Below are 24,803 nucleotides of genomic sequence, written 5' to 3'. Positions count from 1 at the left end.
CAGAAGGCACAGGTCAGCTTGCAGAGCTGACACGCAAGGAATAAGCTTCTCTGCAGTTTGGATCTGCCCTGTCCCTCCTGCTTGTGCACGGAAGCAGGAAGGACAGGGCAGCGATCCTGCACCTTTTTTTCTAGAAAAAAGCACTGATTCTCAGTACCCTGGTGGCTTCATTGCGTGTAGATAAGATACACAAGCACCCCTTTCATGTATAAATTTTCTTTCCACACACACACACACACACACACACACACACACACGGACGGGGATTTTAACTCTGTGGTAGATCGAAGACATGCTTGCCATAGTAACATGGTAGCAATTCAGACTTATAAGTAATCGTTTGATTTAAAAGTATGATTGTTTGTCATTGTACCAGGCACCAGCCTCTTAAAATATGAGCTACTGATCCCAAATTTGTTGGGATATGGACACCTATCTGTAAAGCTTGGGTAGAGAACATGGTGTCTTCTAGAAGCTGTAGAGAACAACTCCCAACAGTCCCAGTCAGCATGGCCAACAGTAAGGAATAATGTTGCAGTCCATAACATCTGAAGAGCACCACCGCTGGCTGGCCGTGCTATGAGCTTTAAAAATGTTCAGAATGAGACCAGTTTGTTCAAAAAGCCAAGGATCTTTGTCTCAGATTTATTATTCCAGAGGCACTTATATAGAAAAATCTTACATTTAGATAGTGTCTTTCCTCTCAAAGGGCTTTACAAGCTACAATATATTAAAGTACAGCAATTATGTCCCATTAAAATGGGAGCTATCTATGATCACCAGAGTACCAAATACCACCAGGATGAAGACATGGACCCGCTTCATTTGTGCTGACCTTCCCATCACCCCAACAATTCCAGTTCAAGCAATCATAAAAGCAGCGATCAACATACAAGACCATAGCACAAATTCATAGCTGAACCATGTTTCTGAATGATTACTCACCACATCTCAAAAAAAATCTTCAACTAAAAAGCATAATCTCAAACACTGCTTCCTTTGAGCACTGCTCTGGTTCATTTTGCATTCATATACTTACTATCTCATGAGGTCAGACTATTTTTGATGACTTGATAAAAGCAGGGATATTGCAACTTGAGATGTCGCAAAAGCCAAGACAATTTCTGAATACGGACTTCCCCTGGACTTTGTATCTGGTGTTTAATTCAAAGAATCAGTTTTATTGGTTAATGGTTACTGAAGTTAATTTTGTCTATCAAATAGAGCAGATAAACAACGCTTGTGCTCAGTGTTAAGTCTCAAACTGCAACGCCTTCTGGCTATCTGCAAAAGATGTTCTATAAATAATGGGTACTTTCTGCTAGTTAGTGACAAAAAAATACAACATTCTTTAAAAAACCTCATCTACTACTACTCAATTTTAGTGCAGATGTCTCTGAAAAAAGAATACAAATATTGAAAAAGCTGCATTTTCCATTCTAAAAAAATTATAGTTCTTTAAAAAACAGATGCATTCAAGAAAACCACTCCCTCTCAAGAACAGCCACTACATAATATCAACTTGAAAAGCAGGTGTTATTTGGGAAAAGGAAGCTTCACTAGCAGCAGAGCTACCTGATTCTCATGGGTTATATGTACCTCTGAATCAGATCATCACTAAGCTGAAACTGCTGGGCTAGATGATCGATCTGTGGAATTAGTTTAACATCAGCCTTTGCAACACGATCACCTTGCAGTAACCACATGTTGGCTATCACAACCAGTATCAGAAGCAGTCTGCCCAAGTTGTTCAAACAAACAAAAGTGGGAGTACAGAAGGGCTTGCCATACAAACTCCTTGCCATACAAAATACAGACGTACCTCGGTTTTCAAACAGCTTAGTTCTTGAATGTTTGGGCTCCCAAATGCCGCAAACCCGGAAGTGTCTGTTCCAGTTTGCGAACTATTTTTGGAAACCAAAGATCCAATGGGGCTTCCACGGCTTCTGATTGGCTGCAGGAGCTTCCTGCAGCCAATCAGAAGCTGCGCTTTGGTTTCCGAACATTTTGGAAGTCGAACGGACTTCCGGAACAGATTCCATTCGACTTCCAAGGTACAACTGTATGGAGAAAAAAATTGAAATGTTGGCAGATAAAGTTAGTTCAGTTTTTAAGCTGCTTCCAAGCTCGATCCTTCTGTAGCTCTCTACCGATTATTCATATAAAATACATGAAGAAAAATGGCATTTATAAACAGTGGACTCAAGCACCGTATTGGGAGCAGGACGAGGAGAACAAAAATTTGGCAGGTGGTATCTTACTGTGAAAGGGGGATATTCAAGACTGACAAACAATATATGTTGATTTTACAGCAAAGGGGGGGGGGAGACAGCGATCACATTTATTTGCATATGTAGTGCATGCCTTCTTGTAGTGCATTTCTATGTTACATCACATGAACAAAGACAAATACCTAGGCCTGTGTCATACTCCATGGGTTTTCAGAAATTCCTATGGGCTAAATGGCATATTATTGATCAGCCAGACTAGTTAGGCACTGTCTTCCCAGCCCCATATATGGGGCCACCTCTAAGGAATGATCCCATAACATCATGTAGCAACAATAATTGCTTCACTTGGAAAACTGATACACCTTAAAGCCTCAGTTATATGTGGTCTTGCCAGCATCTATAAGTTTGTGATTGGCTTATTATCAGTTTGGGAACTGCTCATGTAACATTAAGCATTAGGCAGTTGGCATGGAAGTTATTCCTAAGAGGCAAACACACACAAAAATGCTCACATAACAGGAAACAGTTCTGAAAGGCTTTGAACTGCTGTGTCTCAGGCAATGAATGCTTAACATACACAAACACCCCAGAAAGAAAAGCATGTCACCCTGTAAAAGTAAATAAATCTGAATTCATGGGGCAGGTGCCCTTGGCGTTTTATTAGGAACCTGTGCACAGCTTCCCAAAGCTATCAAATGGATCAGACCCACTTCTAAATATTAACATCGGTGATCTCTGTTTTGAAATACAGAAAGTGAGTTCCTATGTTTAACTTTTTATTTCTCTTTATTCTCCAACTTTCCCAGCTTCCTCATTCCTCTTCATTTCCCCCCACTTCCCTTCCTAGAAGTGCACGAAGCACAGGCAACAACAGAATAGCATTTGATTTTAATTTTTGAGCCGGATAGAAGTCTGGGACCAAAAGAGCAGTGGGAAGCTGTGGACAGAGACTGAGACAGAGATCTTCACTGGAATAAGCTCAGATCTTTAGCAGTTAGAAATGTAGGTCCAAGGTTCACTTCTCTCCCAATGTTCCTGCAAAGCAGAGCCTCACCCACCCTTGGCCAAAGTAAAGCTTGCTGCCCTGTGTAATGATGCAATAGAACAGGCTAGTACTGCCCTGAAAAAAGGTATGATATTCAGTACAATGAAATGATGCATCCAGATATGACACAGAAATTCACGTCTCTTTGCACTGGGAGCAGAGGAGGTAGCGACCCTAACTTTAATAAGGGTTCTTCCCCAGAGGAAGCAAAGGTCAAACAGAAGTCGAATTAGTTGACTTCAGAATGTTTACATCCCAGGATGAATCAAAGTTACAGTGATTTAAGCCCAATTTAATTTAGGCAGGTTTTAAAAACCACAAGAATAAGGACATTCTTAGTACGTAGTAATATTTAAACCAACATATACACAAATTAGTAATATCCTACATTATAATAAATGCCTCGACAGCTTGTTTTGGACACTTTGTTATCCTACACTTAGTAATTGGTTTAAAGAATGAGCCATCTGTTAAATTACATTGTACTTTGTGCCTTTCTATGCCCTGTGCTGTTTTCAGTCACTGAAGTAGGTTGTAGATTTATGCATTATTGTTGTTTTTAAGAACCAAATTCAATTGTATCTTCAGTAATCCTCTTGAACTCATAGTTTCCTCTTCCGTCCATGTGAAGGTAGAACTGAGGAGAAGGAAAAGTACAGATTAGCTAACTTGATTTTAATATATAATCTCTGTTTAAATAAGGGTTGTCTACAGAAACTCCTATCACCACATTTCTGCTTGGAAAGAACACTGTAAAATGTTGAATGTCTTATACCTCCATCTGGTGGCATTGACAGGAGCTCCAACTATTTATTTTGTGATGATAAAGTCATCCGGTTGCTGAAGTTTGGTCTCCTAACTCTGACTACGTGTTCAACTCTTTACTATTGAAATATGCAGACAAATGGCTAAAAAGAACGGTGAATTCTTCGCATATTTAAAATTGCTTATGAAATCCTGGAGGAATCTGCTTTGGGAAATTAGGTACGGGATGGCTGTGCTTATTGCCTTTTAAACTATGGTTTCATTTTTCCCCCCAAGTGAATTTTTATTGTTTTCCTTACATATTCTTTCCCAACAAATTGTAATAGCACTATACATTCCCTTTGACTCTGCCGAGTCACGACCCCCCTCCCTCCCCACAACTGGTATATTTACCCTCTTTCCATCACACACATCATTCTCAAATTAGTACTATTATACATTGGAGGTATTATGTCAATCCTGCTAGTGTCTTGACCTCTTTACAATTCTTCTTTAAATATTCAATAAATTTACTCCAATTATTTTGGTATCTTTGATCTCCCTGGTCCCAGATCCTCCCTGACAGTTTGGCAAGTTCTGCATATTCTGTCAACTTCGCCTGCCACTCCTGTATAGTTGGTATATCTTGTACTTTCCATCTTTGGGCCAGAAGAGTCCTCGCGGCAGCTGTGGCACACATGAACAAATTTTGATCTTCTATTTTAATTTCTGTTCCTATTAAGCCTAATAGACACGCTTCTGGTCTTTTGGGGAAAGTATATCTAAATATTTTTTGAGTTCATTATAAATTGATTCCCAAAATTAACTATGGTTTCATTTTAGCTATGTGCAACCACCAATTATCACAGGAAAGTCATATAACAGTTCCTCTGAGCAGCTGCTTACCTGATCACCCTCACTGTGTCTCTGCTTCCTGATCTGTGAGTGGGTTTATATAGCATACATGTATGTAGTGAAGGTGAAAAAATTATCTGAAACACTTCAAGCACTTAGGAGACCCAGCATTTTATCAGCCTTGTAACTAAGCCAGGGAAATTACTAGCCTGATTTGCCTATTGAACTACCCTGCTGAAAGTTATCTTTTACCAGACAGATTTGCACAACCTCTCTGTTCAGCTTGGTTTTACCAGCTGAGTGCCTTCTTTTGCACGAAGCATGGAAATGAAGCAGGCTTGCAAAGGATAAACAGAACCATTTGTCCCTCATCCACCTGTCTACACGCTCACCTGAATAGAATTTCCAGTAAGTTATAGTGAGCGAGAAAAGCTGGAAATAAGGACTGTGTTATATAAAGATTACTGTTAGGTGTGTATTTTTTTATCTTAATCATCAGGGTAGTCACAATGGAATGGGGACTCACTTTTTATTTGCAAGAAAGCTATCTGATTGGGATAGCAATAGCTCATCATTCTTTATGGCTGTTTTATGGTGTTTTTTTAAAAAAATTCTCTCTTTCCTCTTTTCATTTTTTAATGGCTTCCTTCATGTTTTTAAAATGGCTAATTACTATTTTAACTTACACTATTAACCACCTTGTGCTCACTGTGAGCTATAAATGTTTTAAACAATTAATACACTTCAGCTGGCACAATTATTCTGTAATTTTGCAAAAGTGCTGTGAAACTGTTCATTTTATTATTGAAAACACTTGAGCTGGTAGGAACTCAATGTATATCTTAACAAGCGAGGTATGAATTTCAGACATCAAAACACGTAACTTACGTTTAAACAAGAGAAATCTTACCTCATGGTGTTTCCAAAGTGATTTTCTGTGAGATACAGTGAAGAGGGTGATACCAACCTAGAGTGACAGAATATAAGATAAAGTAAGCTTTAAGCTTCATCCAAAGAAACTAAACTCTCAAAAGCTCCACATTACATGGTACAGGGAAGCTGTGATTTGATACCCCAAAGTCTATTTCTGAAAGCAACTGCTGGGGCAGAGGGGGTGCAATTTGGAAGAGGGCTACGGTGATGGAGGTCGGGGTGTGGACCCTTTTGGTTCCATACCAGCTCCCCACTGCAGAGTGCCCCTGCCTAGGTTATAACACAATTATTCTGCTGCCTGTAAATTTTCAGCTCCACAGCTAGTAGCTGCTCTAGGAAGGGCTTTGGGGTGCCAAATGGTTAAGCTCCCCTGTGACCCTAATGCAAAATGCATCCCCCTCCCCAGCTGCTTTCAGAAAATGACTCTCTGTTCTAATCATGGTTCTCATGCGGTTTGGTATGGCTATTAGACATTATCACATCTCATATATGGACTCAATTTTTAAGTACCATTCATTACAACTTGGGCAGGGAGGGCGGGGGGAGAATTAAAGATGCACACTATCTTTCTCACTGACAATCAACAGAATTTGATTTTAAGAGAGTTAAACTTTGACCTGCCTTCTAAGGAATTGTTTGTAACTCTATGCTGGCAAACTGACTTTTACTTATCGCACAGTAAAGAATGCATACCATCGTGAATGAGCATCCAATGCACCAAAAATGTGCAGAAAGTTTCAAGGAATAAACTTGCTAATTTGGATTCCCTCTCACTCCGGGCATGTTTTGAGTATCCTGTGCTTTAGTCTAGGAGATGGTTGACCCAATCTAGGTATATGAACATAGGGCCACTATAGCAATAAGATCTTATTGATACTTCTTGTTAGAACAGTTCAAAGTTAGAGTTTAACTGACAATGCAAACAGCCAATGGAATCTGAACAACAGAAAGTATGAATGCATACATACTTTCCGACAATGGCTGTAGATGTAGCCTTCCACGTCAACGCTAACAGCGCTGGTACATTCGTCCAGAATTGCAAACTGGGGCTTATGGTAAAACAATCTGGCCATCTGCAATGCAAAAACAAATGCAAAAGATCTAACACACGATATTGTGACATATTTCTCATTTACGTTCTTATACGCAAGTGAGGGTCCCACCTGAACGCATTTCCAACGGCAGAGGCTGTTGTTGTCGGAGGAGGAATGAGCAGCCCGAAAGCGGCCCTTTTGGGCTGCTTGTTCTTCCTCCGCCTTTGCCGCCACCAGCCTCTGCCTCTCAGCAGCACCCTAGGTAGGCAGGAGGACAGGAGGGGCGGGGGGGGAGAGAAGCCCCCTCTGCCGTGTGCACATTCATGCATGCACACACACACTCCGGCCCACCAGGAGGTTTGTGGTGTGCTGAACCGGCTTATACTCAAGTCAATAAATTTTCCCAGTTTTTTTGTGGTAAAATTAGGTGCCTCGGCTTATATTCGGGTCGGCTTATACTTGAGTATATACGGTAATTCAAACTATAGCACTGGCATAGAACTACGAATTCATCCCACGATCCTCAAGACGGCACCAGCGTCCTTATGATCTTTGCATATGGCAAAATACATTTTGCATGTACAGCCAGGGTGGGGAACATATGACCCTCAATATGTTACTGGACATATTCCATAATCCCTGACTACTGGCAGTGTTAACTGTGGCTGACAGGTACTGGAGTCCAACACCATCTGGAGAGCCTCAGGTTTTAGGTTTCTCCTACCGTTAAAAGGGTGAGAAAGCAGGTGATGGAGAGAACCTTGGTTGAGATCCTAGACAGCCACTATCAGTCAGAGTAAATATTGGGCAAGATGCTCAACTGAGTCTCACCTGGAGAAATAAACCTTCCTAAGCCACTGTTCTTTCAGACATGCCAAAAGAATGTGAGCAAAAGGACACTCTCCCCTCCTGTGGTTTCCAGCAACTGGTACAGTGGTATCTCGGGTTAAGTGCTTAATTCGTTCCGGAGGTTCGTCTTTAACCTGAAACTGTTCTTAACCTGAAGTACCACTTTAGCTAATGGGGCATCCTGCTGCTGCCGCGCCACCGGAGCACGCTTTCTGTTCTCTTCCTGAAGCAAAGTTCTTAACCCAAGGTACTATTTCTGGGTTAGCGGAGTCTGTAACCTGAAGCGTATGTAACCTGAAGCATATGTAACCCGAGGTACCACTGTATTCAGAAGCACCGCTGCCCCCAACTGTACTCATATTTAATACTGGACAATTTTGCTTATATTTAATATCGGACAACAGCTTTGCTGTTGCCAGGCCTGAGGAATTCCCCTGCTTCCCTCCCGATGGTTTTAAGGAGCCAAGAGGAAACAACATAGCTTTAATTATTATTTATTCCGTCTCTACGATAACAGATAAGAATTCACGTCTTGCCACCATAATAACGCTGCTCACTCTGACTCCTCCTCCTTCCCTCTTTCCCAGCAACACATGCGCTCCTGCGGGGTCTTCCCTTGGACAAATTCCTCTGCACATGATGCTCTTGTACCCTTAAAGACCTTTGTGTTTGGGGGGAATGTAGATCATCTATGCCGTCTAATGAAGTGTCCGCGGTCAGCCCCCTTTCTGTTCCTGCTTCTGTTAAATCGTCATAACTAGGCTGCTTGCTAGCCTCTTCCTGACTATCTTGCTCATAGCTTGGCTGTAAATCAAGACTCTCTCCCTCTTCCCTGTCAGTGGCAGGAGAAGGGGGAGGTGATCTCACCCACTTTTCAGTCTCTGCATTCCAGTCCCTGACAGATGTTCTTAAAACAATTAATGCCTAGTCCTCAGTGTGGTGCTGGAAAATATAAACATTTTAGAAAACAACAGTGTAAAGACCACATACAGCCATCCTCTGTTTCTCTCCTCCACTGAGAACATCCATCCAGTCCTGAACACTATCCCAGCCTCCTTCACGGTCCAGGATCTGACCCAACTGGACGTTGTCCAAGTACTCCTTTAACACCTGGAAGCAAAACAGCATAGGTCAACAGGCTTGAAAATGTACTTATTTTACGACTTATTTCAGTTTTCTCCACCGTCTCCACCTCCAAAGGATGCAGAGATGGTCAGGATCAAAATGTTTGATTACCGTATTTTTCGCCCCATAGGACGCACCGGCCCATAGGACGCATCAAGTTTTTTTGGGGGGAAATAAAGAAAAAAAATTTTATTTCCCCCCCAGACGCTTGTGGGGCAGGCAGCGGGGAGAAGTGCTCTTCTCCCCGCCGCCCGCCTTCAGATCAGGTCCGGGGACAGCGGGGAGACGAGCTGCGTCTCCCTGCTGTCCCCGGAGTGGTGGGGCAGGCAGTGGGGAGAAGCGCTCTTCTCCCCCCCCCCCCCGCCCGCCTTGCGATCAGGTCCGGGGACAGCGGGGAGACGCAGCGTGTCTCCCCGCTGTCCCCGGAGTGGTGGGGCAGGCAGCGGGGAGAAGCGCTCTTCTCCCCGCCGCCCGCCTGGAGATCAGATCCGGGGACAGCAGGAAGACACGCTGCGGCTCCCTGCTGTCCCCGGAGTGGTGGGGCAGGCAGCGGGGAGAAGCGCTCTTCTCCCCGCCGTCAGCCTCCAAACCACTTCGGGAGACAGCGGGATGGCAGTGTTCCGCCTCCCTCTGTCCCCCGACCTTGTGGGGCTGGCGCTGGGGCTCTCCTGAAGCCTGGAGAGCGAGAGGGGTCGGTGCGCACCAACCCCTCTCGCTCTCCAGGCTTCAGTGAAAGCCTGCATACGCCCCATAGGACGCACCCACATTTCCCCTTCATTTTTGGAGGGGGAAAAGTGCGTCCTATAGGGCGAAAAATACGGTACATACTGAACAACACCAAGCCCTGCCAGCAAACTGGAGTGAGTACGTCTCATTGCTGTCCATCCCATGCACTGAAGCTGAATGGAAGCTCATGCTGCTCATTATGCCAAAAAGCAAAAACCAACCTCACAGGAGTTCTAAAAATTGTTCAGCCTTTAACACTACTGCCAAGAGGAAGCCTGGCCGCCACTTTCTCCCGAACCCCCCCCCCCCCCCGAGATGGGCAAAGCCATTAGCACTGTGGAGTGGCACTAAATCTTTCACCTTCTGGCCTTGAGATAGGACAGGAAGCAATCAGAACTTCTGCTTCACATGCATTTGGGCTCCCCAATTAGGGACGTAGCAGTGGGGAATCAGCTTTTTTTGTGCATCTAGACTCCCATCTCAAGTGGAAAGCAGAGCACAGGGACCAAGAGTATAAAGGATGTAGCAGCAGCCATTATGCCGCTGCTAGGTTGGACTGCATGTGGAGCTATCTTGCTTCATCTGCCTTAAAGGCCCAGTAGCACTAAAGGAGATGTATTACACACGCCAACTACTATAATGGAACTTGCCTATCCATCTTTCCCCCTTTCTCATGTACCCTGTGTTTAACTTCAGTGGTGCACAAGCCAGATGCTATAGTATTCACCACACTGCAACTACAACAAAATTGGTTGGATGAATTGGCCATGGCTTCAATCAAATGAAGTTTACTTACGAAAAAGATGTAGCATAGCTATACTGTCAAACACTGTATGAAAGTTGTGGTTTTGCTGCTGTTTCTAATGTTTACCTAAGTTTACAGTGAACTTCAGCTTTTACAGCAAAATAATAATAATAACTGGGACATTGTTTTACCTGGTCAGAGATTCCTTTCCTTCTCTGGTCATCTACAGTATCTGGATAGATGACTTGGTCTCTGAGCGTTCCAAGAGTCATATATGGTCTCTGAAAGTAAATTGCCAGGAATCAGGACAACTTGATACACATTTTTAAAACCAACAAGAAATGCCAAAGGCTATGGCAGTTTGTTTTACCTGAGGAACATAAAACAGCTTTCCTCTCTCAGGCTTAGTCAGACAGCCACCAAACAGGGGCCACAACTGCAAAGATAAAAGGAATAATAAAAGTCAATGAATTGTGATTTTGCGCCTTTTGATGTTAAAGGTATACTTTTTTCCTGCATTTACTTACCTCACCAAGGACACGGAAGAGAGAACTCTTTCCACATCCATTTGGCCCACAAATCAGAACATTTGCACCGGATCGTACCTGGAATGCAAATCATGTATTTAAATATTTTGGGGAAAAAGGACTATGAGCAATATGGGTAACTGCTTAGGTTTTATTTGTATGTCAGCTCAACCTACTGTATTAACCAGGTCTCCTTATACTGTATTAACCACTGAACAAAATCGTTGCTCCACAATGTTCTTTCAAGTGTGAGCACTCAAAATGGAAAACTTCAAATGAGTTGCCAAAAAAAAAATTAAAACAAATTCCAAACCCACTGTGTTCCTTTAAGCTAAAAAGTCAAATTCCTCTGTGTAACCTTTGCTCAGTTTCAACAACTGGAAGTCTTTAGTTAAACTTTAAAAGCTAGCAACTACTTAACTAGGAATCTGAGGGTGCAAGAAATTACAATCAAATGAAGACTGCTTCCCTAAGTGAACTTACTAAAAAGAAAATACCACTAAATTCAGAGGACTACCGAGTAAACACGTTTTGGGTTTATTTGTAAGAGGAGGCATATATGAAAGAATAAATTGGCTTACTTTCCCATTTTATAATTAGTACAGCATCTCCTTATATCCAGGACTATTCTAGATGTTTAAGAAAATGCTTGAACTCCCATGTGATTATAATAAAGTTTCACAGTAGAGTCACCCAACAGTGACACCTAGTGGTTTATAATTTGTTAAAATGATAATTCCAATGCACATATAATCCCTGTGATTTGGCTGGTGCAGCAGATTTGCGCATGGAGCTGCCAATAACACTTATGGACAACAACAAAAAAACTTGTCAACTGTACAGAAACACTGTTAAAAACCATATGGACTGGACTATAAGGCTAAAACTAAGGAAACCATGAGTTGATCACATGGGTTCCTGATCAATATTGTTCTATTCTCACATGTTCTGATGAGAAAGTTTAGATTTTTCTACCCACCTACTGAATGATTGGAATTAAAACCAAACTCTATGTGAACAGATGGCTGATAGTATATGGATCTTTACCGTTCCTTCTTGCCCTTCCACAGCCCCGGGAAAGCTTCTCTGGTGGGACGGGGACGACACTGGGAGAGGAGGAATCACCCCAAATCAGGCAGAGCTCTGCTAGTGCAAAGTGCCTCCACCCAATTTTGGGTAACACAGGCCTCTGACACTGTTTTATGAGGGTCCCCTGACCTTCCAGAGAAGTTTTTCAGGAGCAGGGGATGGGAAAGAAATTTGCTTCTCTCATTCAGAAAATGGACGTATCCCATTCTTTCAAGATGAAATCGCGCACGTCATGACATACCTCGAAGTTGAGGTCTCTAATCAACATATCGCCATTGGGTGTCGCCAATGGAACATGATCAAACCTGCAAGGAAAAAAACAGATACTTTGCTGTTAATACTAAGAGACCATACTTTCTGAAGATGCACAGACACAGCCCTATCATAAAACAAACAAAGTAGTGGGTGATGTAAAGTCGAACTACTATGCTTTCCATCAGATGATCAATGTGGGCAAGCGTGACCCTAGTCCAAAACTGCCTTACACAGATAATAATAAATAATATGTTGAATTTATATACCGCCCTATACCTGGGTGTCTCAGGGCAGTTCACAGAATAAAATCAAGATATAAAACCACAAAATACATAATAAAAATAAAAACAACAACCCAATAGCACCCCGCAAAAAAGACATTTTAAAAGGGCATAGGATGTCAAACAGATCAAACAAAGGCCTAGTTAAAAAGGATATAATGAAGGCGTCAGGTGAACCTCCCTGGGGAGAGCATTCCACAGACGGGGAGCCACCGCCGAGAAGGCCCATTCTCGTGTTGCCATCCTCTGGACCTCTTGAGGAGGAGGCACACGAAGGAGGGCCTCAGAAGATGTTCTCAGGGTCCAGGTAGGTACATATGGAAAGAGGCAGTCCTTGAGGTACTGCAGTCCTGAGCCATTTAAGGCTTTATAGGTCAAAACCAGCACTCTGAATTGGGCCTAGAAACTAATTGGTAGCCAGTGCAGTCAAACCGGGATCAGTGTAATATGCTCAAACCGTCGTGCTCTGGTGAGCAACCTGGCCGCTGAATTCTGCACCAGTTGAAGTTTCCGAACCATCTTCAGAGGCAGCCCTACGTATAACGCATCGCAGTAACCTTGAGGTTACCAGAGCATAGACAACAGTAGTTAGGCTATCCCTGTCCAGATAGGGGCATAGCTGGGCCACCAGCAAAAGCTGATGGAAGGCACTCTGAGCCACTGAGGCCACCTGAGCCTCGAGAGACAGCAAAGGATCAGGAGTACCCCCAAGCTACGAACCTGCTCCTTCAGAGGAAGTGTGACCCCATCAAGAGCAGGTGACTTCCCACATCTGGTCTAGGGAACCACCCACTAACAGTGCCTCAGTCTTATCTGGATTGAGCTTCAGTTTGTGGGCTCTCATTCAGTCCATTACCGAGGCAAGGCACGGATCCAGCACTTCCACTGCCTCACTTGCAGATCATTGACTGGTAATTGCCTGTGCCAACTGGCTGCAGCTCTCCCAAGATGTCAGGCTATACAAATTATGTAAGTTATCTGCAAGCTTGTACACTTTGCATTCAAGTTCTCCTTTGGTATAATCTTACATGGTTAACGTTTCTTTCTTTCTTTCTCTCTTTCTTTTTTGTCACAGCATGCCTGGTAATGACTGCCGAAATCTCTCCTTGCGGTTCTTTTTGCTCCCATGCCACACTGAACTAGGACAAGGTTAGCTCAGAACAAACCTCGGCTGCACAGGGAGTGCTCAACCCCATGTCTGGGATTAGATAACGCTCTAAATCAAATATTGGTTTAGGTAACCATGGTCCGGAAATAAAAAAAGATAAAAAAAAAGGGAAGAGCAAAGTGGTTGGGGGAGCTGCACATTCGCAGAGTCCTGCATAGTGGAAACAGACCGGTGATCACTGAATTAAAAACAAAATTGTAAAAGTGTGGAGTGTGTAGTGGAGTGGAAGTGTGTAGAACTGAAGAAGGCCAATGAGAGAAAATCTAACAAGAGAATAGATACTTTACATACTTGATAATATTATCTGCAATGACTATTCGTCCGGAGCCAGGTATCAGTGGCACAGCTTTTTCCAATTCTGAATCTTAAGTGAAAAAGAAAACCATGCATTAGAAAGTGCACAAGTCTGACTATGAGTTTAAAGACACATCAAGTCCGCCATTTACCCTTTTCTTGGGCTAACATAGTCCGCTGATATTTGCCGCTGTTCAACTCCTTCAGAACTTGCATTAATTCTGTAATTCGAGCGGTGAACCTAGAAGTTAAAAAAGGACACCTTATTAAACTGAAAAGGCATTACTAAATATTCTTCAAAAAATAAAGTGTTTCCAAAAGCTAATTAAATAACCAAAACAGCTTAAAATGAAGGTGCAATACTGCAAGCAAGTCATAATTACAAATTAGACAAGTTCACAAATCACATTAAACTATTTCCCCCATTAACTATGATTTACACGCTGAACAAGGAATATGCTAATGCATGCTGTTAAAAAGTTCTCTCTCCACTCCTCCCCAGATCCTGGCTTGTCACGATGTCTGAACCTCGGTTCATGATTTGTTTCCTCCAAATAACCACAAGTGGTAAGCCAAAAAGAAACCTTGGTTACCATTCATGGCTTGCATAGAAACAAACCACGAGTCCAGGTTCATATGTCACAACAAGCCATACCCTGACTGCTATACATTATTGGGAAGATAATGGCAATAGTACATATTAATGGTCTTACCCAGCCAACCGTGTCATTTCACGGCCTGCGAGAACTATCCTGCCAAGCGCTTGAGACATTCTCAGTAACATTCTTCCACTTTGGTAGTAATCCTTAAAGTGACAAAATGTGGGGTTGATCATGAGTAAACGAGCAAATTGCATGCTGTCCAATATAACTCAGCTCAGAAGCTTATTGCTTACCTCCAAAAGTTCCGCATGGGTACTATTCTGATGGCGAGGATGAGACAGGTTCAAAAATGGACGGCTAACAACCAGATAGCCAACGACAGTCGCAAGGTCTGAAATATTTTTTTAGAAATTTATTTCAAAGACAGCTAAGAATACAAGGTTACAATGATTCTGAGGAAGATACATGAACCCAACACTAAGCAACAGCATTTAACTCTATTCTTTACTTCTCGTCAAACCCACCTGTTACACTCATTTCTGTTGGGTTTGTAGTTGTTTGGATCCAAGAAAGTGTGAGAGGAACTACGCTTGTGCAAGGCTACTTTTCCACACACCCACTCCTGACTAAAGAACCCCAAACATTTGTTCCGCAGGTTGGAGAGGACCGTCTTTGATGTGACATGATAGAGGTGCTACAAAGGAGTGGATTATCTGTGGAAATGGGATAGCGGAGAAGTGCCCTTTGGCTTCTACAAGGCGTTTTTGGATCTAAGCTAACCAGTAGTGTTGTCAGGACAGGACTTTGGGGCAGAAGTTAAGGGGATCTACTCCACAAAATGAGGAGGGTTCCCAAACACAGCAGTTGGCTGATGAAATAAGTGAATTAATACATTACCATCTAATTGAGTACACCACTAAGTGCACTACTGAAGTCAACAAACTGAGAGTGAGGTTATTATACATCATATTATTATTATTAAATAAATTTGTTAGTCGCTCTATCTTGCCCAGGACAACCTAAATTGACTTCCAGCCAACTCCCCATGCCCCAACCACCAGTGCAATTGATTTTTCCTCCAGTGCGATTATCACACAAAAGGGCCGGGGGTGTTATGCACACATACATTTGGAGAGGTTATGCACACTTACATTTGGCAACAATGGTATCTATGAAGCCCATAGTAAACCGGAACAGGATAAAATTGTGCAAGTGCTCTACCTATTGAAATGGAAAAAAGGGGGAGAATTATTTCAAGAGATTCTATATATTTAAGGCACTGAATCGATAGCTTCTAAAACAGTCTAGTTCTCTGCCAAGCCAGCATTAAAATATATGTACATTTGTAGGAGCAATAAGCAAACAAATGTTGAAACACACTACAGTGCACAAGAGGGAATTGTTCCACCAAGGTTGGGCACTCCATATCCAATATCCCCCTTTTGGTAAGCTTGAAAATCCCAACTTCCATTTAAAAAGGAGGACTAGTCTTCTCACAAGTAATGCTAAGAAAACACATAATATGTATTTGCACGCACAATATTACAATAGGATTGTGCAGTGGATTAAAAACAAACAAACCCAAATCCTTGGCCAAAGATAGGGTGCTTCAGAGGGATGTGTCAGCTGTATGAGGTACCTTAAAGTGAATGGGTAAACACCTCCTGAAGCACTTTCTGGTGCTTCAGCAACTTGGATGCAAAAAACAAAAAACTGCTGCAGGCAACTTGTCCGCTAAAAGTAAAACTAATGAATCTAAGCATACCATCTCAGAAAAAGGTCAGGGTGGCGTGAGGCAGTGCAGACAGGTGGGGAGAGAGCAGTGTGATGGATGTGGAGCGTAATTTCCCATGGAGTTATGATGGGTTAATCCTCAGCACTTCCTTAGCCTGCTTTCTTTCCAGCTAGGCTCACTTCCACTCTTAAAGCCCAGCTGGGAGAAAAGCAGCTGGGGGAGAGGGAAGCAGCAAGCAGAAGGGCACAGCACCCCGACTCACACCTTCATTGGAAATCTCACCCCTATCACTTACTGCGGTTGGGTGGTAATACACGTTTGAAAGCACAGATCTGCCACTGTCTTGTTCAGTTCTGCCCATATTCCAATATAACCCCCAAATTCCTGCAGCTTTTCTTTAAATCAAATACGTTTACACCAAGTCGAAGGCCATACCATCCAAATGATAAAGATACGCTATTCCCACCCCCACCCCTTTATTCTTTTGTGAAAAACTTAATCCTCTTTCAAACCTTGCTAAATCCTTTGGGTACAAAGTCACTAAGCAACTTCTGCTTCACAACATTCATTCAATTATGTAAGCAACCTTGGCGTGGGTCACTAAATCGAACAGGATGATACAAAATGGATGTTTGGCAGATTGTATCCTTTTTATTGGTTACAGAGTTGGGTTAGGGCTTGAGGGATCAGGAATCAACCCCTCACTTAACCATAATAATAATAATAATAAATTTTATTTATATCCCGCCCTCCCCAGCCGAAGCCGGGCTCAGGGCGGCTAACAACAATAAAACAGTACAAAAGTACAGCATAAACAACACTCTAAAATCATTCATTATAAAATTAATTAATTCAAGCCACTGAATTAACCTGAAACTGTTCTTAACCTGAAGCACCACTCACTGGGTAACCTTGGGCAGGTCACCATCTCTCAACCTAGGCTATCTCACAAGGCTGTTGCAAGGACAGAATGGGCAAGGGGACAACCATATATGCCAAAGTGAATTCTATGGAAGAAAGGCAGGCAATAAATGCAATACAATATATAATAATAGAGCCTGTGGCAATACACGCCACAAAGTAATTTATGCAGTGTCTGGAGAAAATATAGATTTTTTTAAAAAATGACATAATTTCATTAGATGATCATCTCATTAAGATATGCCTCTAGCTCTTCTGCAAAGAGCCATACACACACTGTTCTGCTTCATGCTAACTTACCAGTTTGTGGAAAGCTTTGTGAATGGTTTGCTTTTCTCTTTGATTCCCATTATAGAAAGCAATTTCTTCACTGCAAAAAGGGAAATGAAAAGAAGAATGACGATAAAATGCAAGGACTACCTGCAACAAGAGTGACTAGAAATCAAACGCGGGCTACCTGTCCAGCGGAATGAGGCAGAAATCTGGTGAAAAAGTCAAGGGGAGACAGAAGGGACTGCCCCCACCACTTCTGTCTGCAGGTAGGTGGTCAATTTTGAATGCCCCCCCACATCAGTAAAACACACACACAAAAACACTCACAAAAAAACCTTCTTGCAAGTCAAACATTAGAATACAAAAGGGTGAACCTCTCTTCTTGCTAGGCTAAGTTTCTATGTGCAGGATTTACAAAAAACAAATAGCACATTGGAGAATTCAAAAACATGGTCCCCGCCATTTGCATAGTAAAAGCACTACTCTACCCTAACACTTCGTTCTATGTGGACTATGTGATCTGTAAGCCACACTTCAAAGCTGCTACAATATCAATCCAGGAAAACTGCCACTTCTTTGAAATGGCCCAATAATAAGCGTTAAATAGTTCAGAATTTTTTAGTTGTTTTAACTACAAGGAATTCAGGAGAACAGCTGATCTTGGGATTGTGATAAGTGCAAGTTAAATTTTTGAAAATAAAGAAACACAGAAAGGATCTTATTTCTTAGTTGGCTTTGAAACAAATGCATACCTATTGGTAATGAGCCGGGAATTGACAAATCTGTACTCTCCTTCATATTTTTGTTCCGTGATAGTCATTTTACCAATGGGCCTTCTTAAACGTGTAAGGAAAAAGCCTGAAATAATCAAGTAGGCCATCATGGAAGCAGGGCCCTATAAATATGTAGGAAATACAACAAGAATTCCAGAACAAAATGGTTAGCAACCACAATTTTTTAAATTAACATTTGCACATGTATGTGTGATAAAGATATGTGTAAGTTCCCCCCCCCCCATGGGCAACTATCTACAGAAGGATAAAACACACACTGTTCAAAGGGTATAACATTGAAGACATATTTGCATAGAAATTACCGTATTTTTCGCTCCACAAGGCGCACCTGACAAAAAGACGCACATAGTTTTTAGAGGAGGAAAAAAGGAAAAAAATATTCTGAACGAAACAGTGGATGTATGATTTTTGTGGTTCATGCTGTGGCCATAGACATGTGATTTGACGGTGAGTTTGGGGTAGCCCAATGCAAAAATCCTGAGGATCCATGTGGATCTGCGCTTTGTAACCACGTTTTTGCACCATTGCGGCCCCAGGCAACAGTGGGTGCGTGATTTTTTTGGTGCAGGCTGTAGCCATGGACATGCTATGTGATCTGATGGTGAATTTGGGATGACCCAATGCAAAAATTCTGAGGATCCATGTGGATCTGTGCTTTGTAACCACGTTTTTGCACCATTGTGGCCCCAGGCAACAGTGGGTGTGTGATTTTTTTGGTGCAGGCTGTAGCCATGGATATGCTATGTGATTTGATGGTGAATTTGGGGTGACCCAGTGCAGAAATCCTGAGGCTCCATGCTTTGTAACCACGTTTTAAGTGGGGAGGGAAGGAAAAGCACTGAAGGGACAAGGAGCACGCGTGGGGTGTGTGGAGAAGGAGGCTGCTAATAATGCAGAAGAGGGGTTTAAGGGGAGAAGGAACACACGTGGGGTGTGTGGAGAAGGAGGCTGCTAACAACGCAGGAGAGGGGTTTATGGGGAGGGAAGGAAAAACACTGAAGGGAGAAGAAGCACTTGTGGGGTGTGTGGAGGAGCTTTTAAGCTCTCTGAGCCAGGGAGAGAGGGAGGGAAAGAAAGCACGGTAGCTTTAAAGGAGCCAACCGGACAGGGTGTAAGCGGCTCTTCTCCTACTTTGCTGTTTCAAAGTGAGCCACGGAGGAGGGAAGGAAGGGGAACCATGGATCCTCTGCTCACAACTGCAGCAGATCCCCCCTGCCATCCGTAGGCATTCGCTCCATAAGACGCACAGACATTTCCCCTTACTTTCTAGGAGGGAAAAAGTGCATCTTATGGAGCGAAAAATACGGTACTTAAGAACATTGCCTACAATTGAAATCTCCAGTGACACACAAATTCCATGCAAGCAGACCTGCCCCATTCAATACTGGTGAAATATCTGCATGCAAAGAGCATTTTGCAACCTTGCACTGATGAAGTAACATTTATTTACATAGAACCTCTCAATGCACTGCTGGAAAATCATAATAAAACATGAAAGGAAGATAAAGAATTCAGGTGTGCACACTTCATATTATGATTGATTAGATTAGAATCAATTAATAGCATAAAATAGTTTAATTACTTTATTTACTTCAATTATTATAATTAACGTCTAACAAATGAGTGCACCCAAAGAGATCCAGTTCTATTTTTATGATTTACTAATGCCTGTAAGAGATTTATTGCATGTCATCTTGTAAACTTTTACTTCGTAAAAATCATATTGTCCTAGTTTGAGCATCGCATTAAATCAGTTTAAAACAAGCTATGGTTTAATGTGAACAAATAGTATGCACTAGCATGCTGCTCATTTTCACCAAACGGTATGTCATTTTAATCTACGGTTTATTGTGATGAGCAAACTGGGCTACTGATCTCCAAACAGAGTTTTCCAAAGCTAAGCTACACACAAGTCTTCCCTTTGAAGTCAATAACTAGGCAACTAGGTTTTAAAATCCTTATTCAAAGCTCAGCCAGACTAGTGTTCTCATTCAATTTATTGAGTTCTCCCCTACTTAAAATATTTAGAGGGAGCCATATACACAGATACTTCTGAAACTTTCAAAACCCTCATTCAATTTTATTGAGTGCTCCCCTACTTAAGATACTCGATTTTCCCTCAAGTATCTTAAGTAGGGGAGAACACAAGAAAACTGAATAAGAGTTCTGAAAGTTTCAAAAGTATCTGTATGTATGGCTCCCTGCAATAAAGAAGACTTTAGGAATGCGTGTACAGTGTTATTTTATATTGACAATAATATATTCAAATCCTTTCTAACCTAAAGCTGGAATCCTATCCACGCTTAACTGGGAATAAGTCCCACAGAACAATGTGAGATTTACTTCCGAGTAAACACAAATGGGATTGCTCAACACAGTTATTCAAGGAAAAAGTTACCTTTTGGGGGTAAATGAACACTGCAGAAAACATTTCTCAAAGAAATATACTGATGAGACCAATAGATACAGGAGGGGCTGCAGGAGGCACTGGGAAAATTGGTAATATAATCCTATACAAATCTCTTCAGAAGTTCCACTGAGCCCAGTGGGAGTTACCTCAAGGTAAATCTGCATAAAATCGCAGCCTTAGTGAAATTTTACTGAGGGATTCACTGCAGTTGAGCATCCAGGTATACAACCAAGGAAGACTGTTACAATCCTCAGCTGCATGTATCGGAACAAAACATTAGTATGGACAGCCCTGGCTTCTCTTTTACGGTACCAATGAATCCATTAAGATGCAGAACCTTAGCCTGAGCTAATGGTATTTCTGTTGTGCTGAATTATGGGACAAATGCACTGGAGTCTTATTACCAGAAAAGGATGACAATAGGTTATTTAAAGTCTACCAGCTGAAATGTGGAAAAATACACTTAGCACACAGCAAGCTGAACCACACACTGGAAAGAATGCAGACATGTGATAATTTCTTTTTTCACATGGTTGAATCTACCTCAGATGGGATAAGGGGTTTTCAGGACAAACACTTCCACAAAAAGTGACGTCGAACTATTGGCAAACCATTAGATCCGCTCAGATATGGAAGCCAATGAAAATTCAACAGCTTGGCTATGATGCAGTCACCGTCCAAGAGAGCCTGGATTGTATACGCTGGTAACTTGTTTGTCTGTATGTTATGAAATTAGCCTATAAAGTTTCAACTGCGGCTTCCCCTCATCTTTCAACATATTTCCAGTGACATCAGCATTGACTTGAGAAATTTTCAAGAGCAGTTGCGTAATAAAATGGCCTGGAGTGTTTGTGTATTTTTTTAAATGCTTTGGTTCCAAATGTTTCTGAATACTAGATCTATAGAAAGTTCCCTGATAATACATTGCTTGTGCTGTAGAACAAATGGGTCATTTGCAGAACAATTACTGTACATGACGAAAAATGTGATCTTACCTGAGCTCCTATTGCACTTGTTAGCTTGAAGATATACAAAACGATATCCAAAAATGGCTGTTAAGAGAAGGTTTAATATTAGTTATCATGAGGCCAAAAAAAAAAAAAAGACACACAACTTTCAAAAAGTCCAAAACGTACACAACTTCTAAATAAACTATCATGTTCCGCAAATAAACACAGCCAAATTAGCCAACAGAACACTGAAATATAAGATTTATATTCATTCTCCAAGAAATCAGACATTGCATTTATTAAGTAGTGGTTGGACATAGTTCAATACATAACATCATTGGATTTACCGTAGATTCCGGCGTATTAGGCGACTGGGCGTATTAGGCGACCCCCCAAATTGGCAGCTGTAATTTGGTGGGTTCGTCTTCTAAGCCCAGTCACCTAATACGCTGGGCAGCTCTGCACTGGGAGAAAGCCGCCTGGCGCAGAGCGGAGCCCACCGCCCCTACTGCTGCTTTCGAAGCAGCGTGGGGTGTGGGCTCCGCGCTGGGCGGCTTTCTCCCGGCGCAGAGCCGAGCCAGCCTCCCGCTGCTTCCGAAGCAGCGGCAGGGAGGGGCGGACTCCGTGCCGGGAGAAAGTCGCCTGGAGTGCAGCGGAGCCTGCTGCTGCTTCTGAGCCGCCACAGCAGCAGCGGGGGGCAGGCTCAGTTCCACGCCACCCATACCCGGCATATAAGACGACCCCTGACTTTTTAACCTCTTTTCTGGGGTTAAAAAGTCGTCTTATACGCCGGAATCTACGGTAGAAAACGAAGAGTTCAAAACTTAAGGCAATAATATGCACCATCCTATCTATTCAGTTTGTGTCGTCTGCTCAACAGCTGTCTACAAACTGTCTCTGAGAAAGTCTTTTAAGTTTATGAGAGGACTGAAACAAGAGAGACAACCGTCTGGGCCTTGATGTGGCTTGGCAGACAAGAAGCTATAGATTGCAAACATGGTGTTGTAAGTTGCTTAACAGAATGTGTGGAAAGAAGCAGCAGCTCAACTGAAACTACTTCAGTTGCATGTGACATGCCCTAAATGAAAGACATTGAAGATATTTAATAATTTGTGGACTATAACTATCTTTGATGTGGATGACTCAATCAAGTAATGCGCTGGACTTAATGCAAATGATATGCTGGTGTTAATACAAATGATTATGCTAAACAGTTACACGCTGATATTAATATACTTCTATCCTACAAATATTAAAATGATGTTTAATTATGCAGATTATGGAATTACCAAAGAATGGCTCCTCTTTAATCTTACCTTGCTAAGGTTTGAATACAGGTCTACTACACTGTTACAAAACTTTTCTACATCTTGTGTCAGCAGCTGATCTGGATTGGCTATTCTGTTGTCCAGATTCCCCATTTTGTAATAGGTATAAGTCCTAAAATGTGTGGAAAACAGTGAGTTAGATCAATGTGGCATTTTCTACTGAATCATGCGTTTTATAAATAACTGATAGCATTTTTAACAATTAAGCACATGATTTAAGACTGGTTTAAATTTAAATTTATATTAAATCATTAAAAATATTGGAGGGAGGGAAATCAGTCACTTACTGAAGATATTGCTCATATAGGTACTTGGTGAGTCGAACACGGAAACACAACTTAAGCTCGTTTAGCCCATACTTCAAGAAGTTGTTCACCAGGGAGATCTATGAACAGCAGCAGTACAATGTTACACAAACTCAAATAAGTTAAATAAGGATTGCTTCTTCGCATCAGTAAGAGGGCAAAGTCTAAGCTGCATGAAACCCTCCACCTTAGTTTAGCTCAGATGGCATGTTAAAAACCAGGATCATCGCCCATTGAATAAATCTGCAATCCCATATAAGATTACTCAGAAGTATGCTTCAATAAACTCAGTAAGAATTACCTCTGAGCATCATGCATGGGATCGTGCTGTCAACCTACATAAATTTGTATTCAAAATAGTTATAAACAACAACACCGGCTTGGATTCAGAGAACTGAGTGGAAGGTGTTTTAGTGCCATTTCCACAAAATATCATGTAAGGTAATAGAAAACTTTCCACTCACTATGTCTGCTAGGTCTGATAGGAGTTGCAGTTCAGCAACATCTGGAGGGCCAAAGATTATCCACTCCTGTATTCAAATGGTGTTGTTCTACAAAACGGTCTAACACTTGTAAAAGGCACTTTCTCATCTGACCTTGAGGCCAAAAATGCCAACAGTCGTATGTTAGGAAAAATATGAAAGACACTTAAGAAGGTATCTACTTCTATTTCTTAAAAAAGAAAAATTATAAAGTTGTTTTTCTTTCCTCCCCCCCCCCCCTTGGATCTCCAATGACCACTTCTCACCAGTTGCCAGTTGTACATTTTTCTTCAACTAAAAATCTTGTAGAGGGATGAATATAAATTAACATGAGTAGCTAACATTTCTTCATCTTAGCTGCTGCCTACATTAAAAAATGTAGGGACGCAGGTGGCGCTGTGGGTTAAACCACAGAGCCTAGGGCTTGCCGATCAGAATGTCGGTGCTTCGAATCCCCGCGACGGGATGAGGTCCCGTTGCTCGGTCCCTGCTCCTGCCCACCTAGCAGTTCGAAAGCACATCAAAGTGCAAGTAGATAAATAGGTACCGCTCTGGCGGGAAGGTAAACGTCATTTCTGTGCGCTGCTCTGGTTCGCCAGAAGCGGCTTAGTCATGCTGGCCACATGACCCGGAAGCTGTATACCAGCTCCCTCGGCCAATAAAGCGAGATGAGCGCCACAACCCCAGAGTCGGTCATGACTGGACCTAATGGTCAGGGGTCCCTTTACCTTTACATTTAAAAAAATATTACTTATACCCCTAAATACTCTGGATGTGGAGTATTTCACACACACCCTCAACCTTTAAACTGGAGTCAAATTTATCTCACTGCCTTTAAGTTAAAGCATTATATATTTCTTACGGCCCTTTGGGATTAATTATGACCCTAGATGCATGTGAAAGTTTTTTTTAAAAAAAATATTAACATGCCATTTCAATTTATAAAACACAACAGCTAACTTTGGAGCTCATCTGAGAAGTTGGAATTGGTCACGTTTACAAAAGCGATGTCAACACTTACAGCAGGCATAGCAGCGATGAAGTTGAACAAGTACCTCTTGAAATCTTTTCTGCTGCGGCCAATGATAGCACTGCAAACCAC

At 42.1% G+C, this 24,803-nt stretch overlaps 1 protein-coding gene across 2 annotated transcripts in view; it reads right to left on the bottom strand.

Moving 5' to 3' along the window:
- Positions 1–631: 631 nt before the first annotated feature.
- Positions 632–24,803, bottom strand: part of ABCD3 (ATP binding cassette subfamily D member 3) — a 45,888-nt gene continuing 21,716 nt past the window's right edge. Inside the window, exons 5-23 of one of the 2 annotated variants that reach the window (XM_082227863.1) lie at positions 24,723–24,792; positions 23,202–23,299; positions 22,903–23,026; positions 21,632–21,688; positions 18,185–18,327; positions 17,460–17,529; positions 15,655–15,724; positions 14,797–14,894; positions 14,615–14,706; positions 14,054–14,142; positions 13,899–13,971; positions 12,145–12,208; positions 10,815–10,892; positions 10,658–10,723; positions 10,479–10,568; positions 8,682–8,801; positions 6,777–6,881; positions 5,786–5,842; positions 632–3,913 (exon numbers count right to left, since the gene is read on the bottom strand). In XM_082227863.1, the coding sequence (XP_082083989.1) occupies positions 3,836–3,913; positions 5,786–5,842; positions 6,777–6,881; positions 8,682–8,801; positions 10,479–10,568; positions 10,658–10,723; positions 10,815–10,892; positions 12,145–12,208; positions 13,899–13,971; positions 14,054–14,142; positions 14,615–14,706; positions 14,797–14,894; positions 15,655–15,724; positions 17,460–17,529; positions 18,185–18,327; positions 21,632–21,688; positions 22,903–23,026; positions 23,202–23,299; positions 24,723–24,792 (1,642 nt within the window). In that variant the 3' untranslated portion in view covers positions 632–3,835. The remainder of the gene's footprint in view (positions 3,914–5,785; positions 5,843–6,776; positions 6,882–8,681; positions 8,802–10,478; positions 10,569–10,657; positions 10,724–10,814; positions 10,893–12,144; positions 12,209–13,898; positions 13,972–14,053; positions 14,143–14,614; positions 14,707–14,796; positions 14,895–15,654; positions 15,725–17,459; positions 17,530–18,184; positions 18,328–21,631; positions 21,689–22,902; positions 23,027–23,201; positions 23,300–24,722; positions 24,793–24,803) is intronic. The other variant, XM_082227864.1, reaches the window with a different exon arrangement.

The sequence above is a fragment of the Podarcis vaucheri genome, assembly GCF_965113315.1.
Source record: "Podarcis vaucheri genome assembly, chromosome: 6".
NCBI lineage: Eukaryota > Metazoa > Chordata > Lepidosauria > Squamata > Lacertidae > Podarcis > Podarcis vaucheri.
Note: the sequence above shows the minus strand (reverse complement) of the source record. Positions and strands in the feature narration are given on the sequence as shown.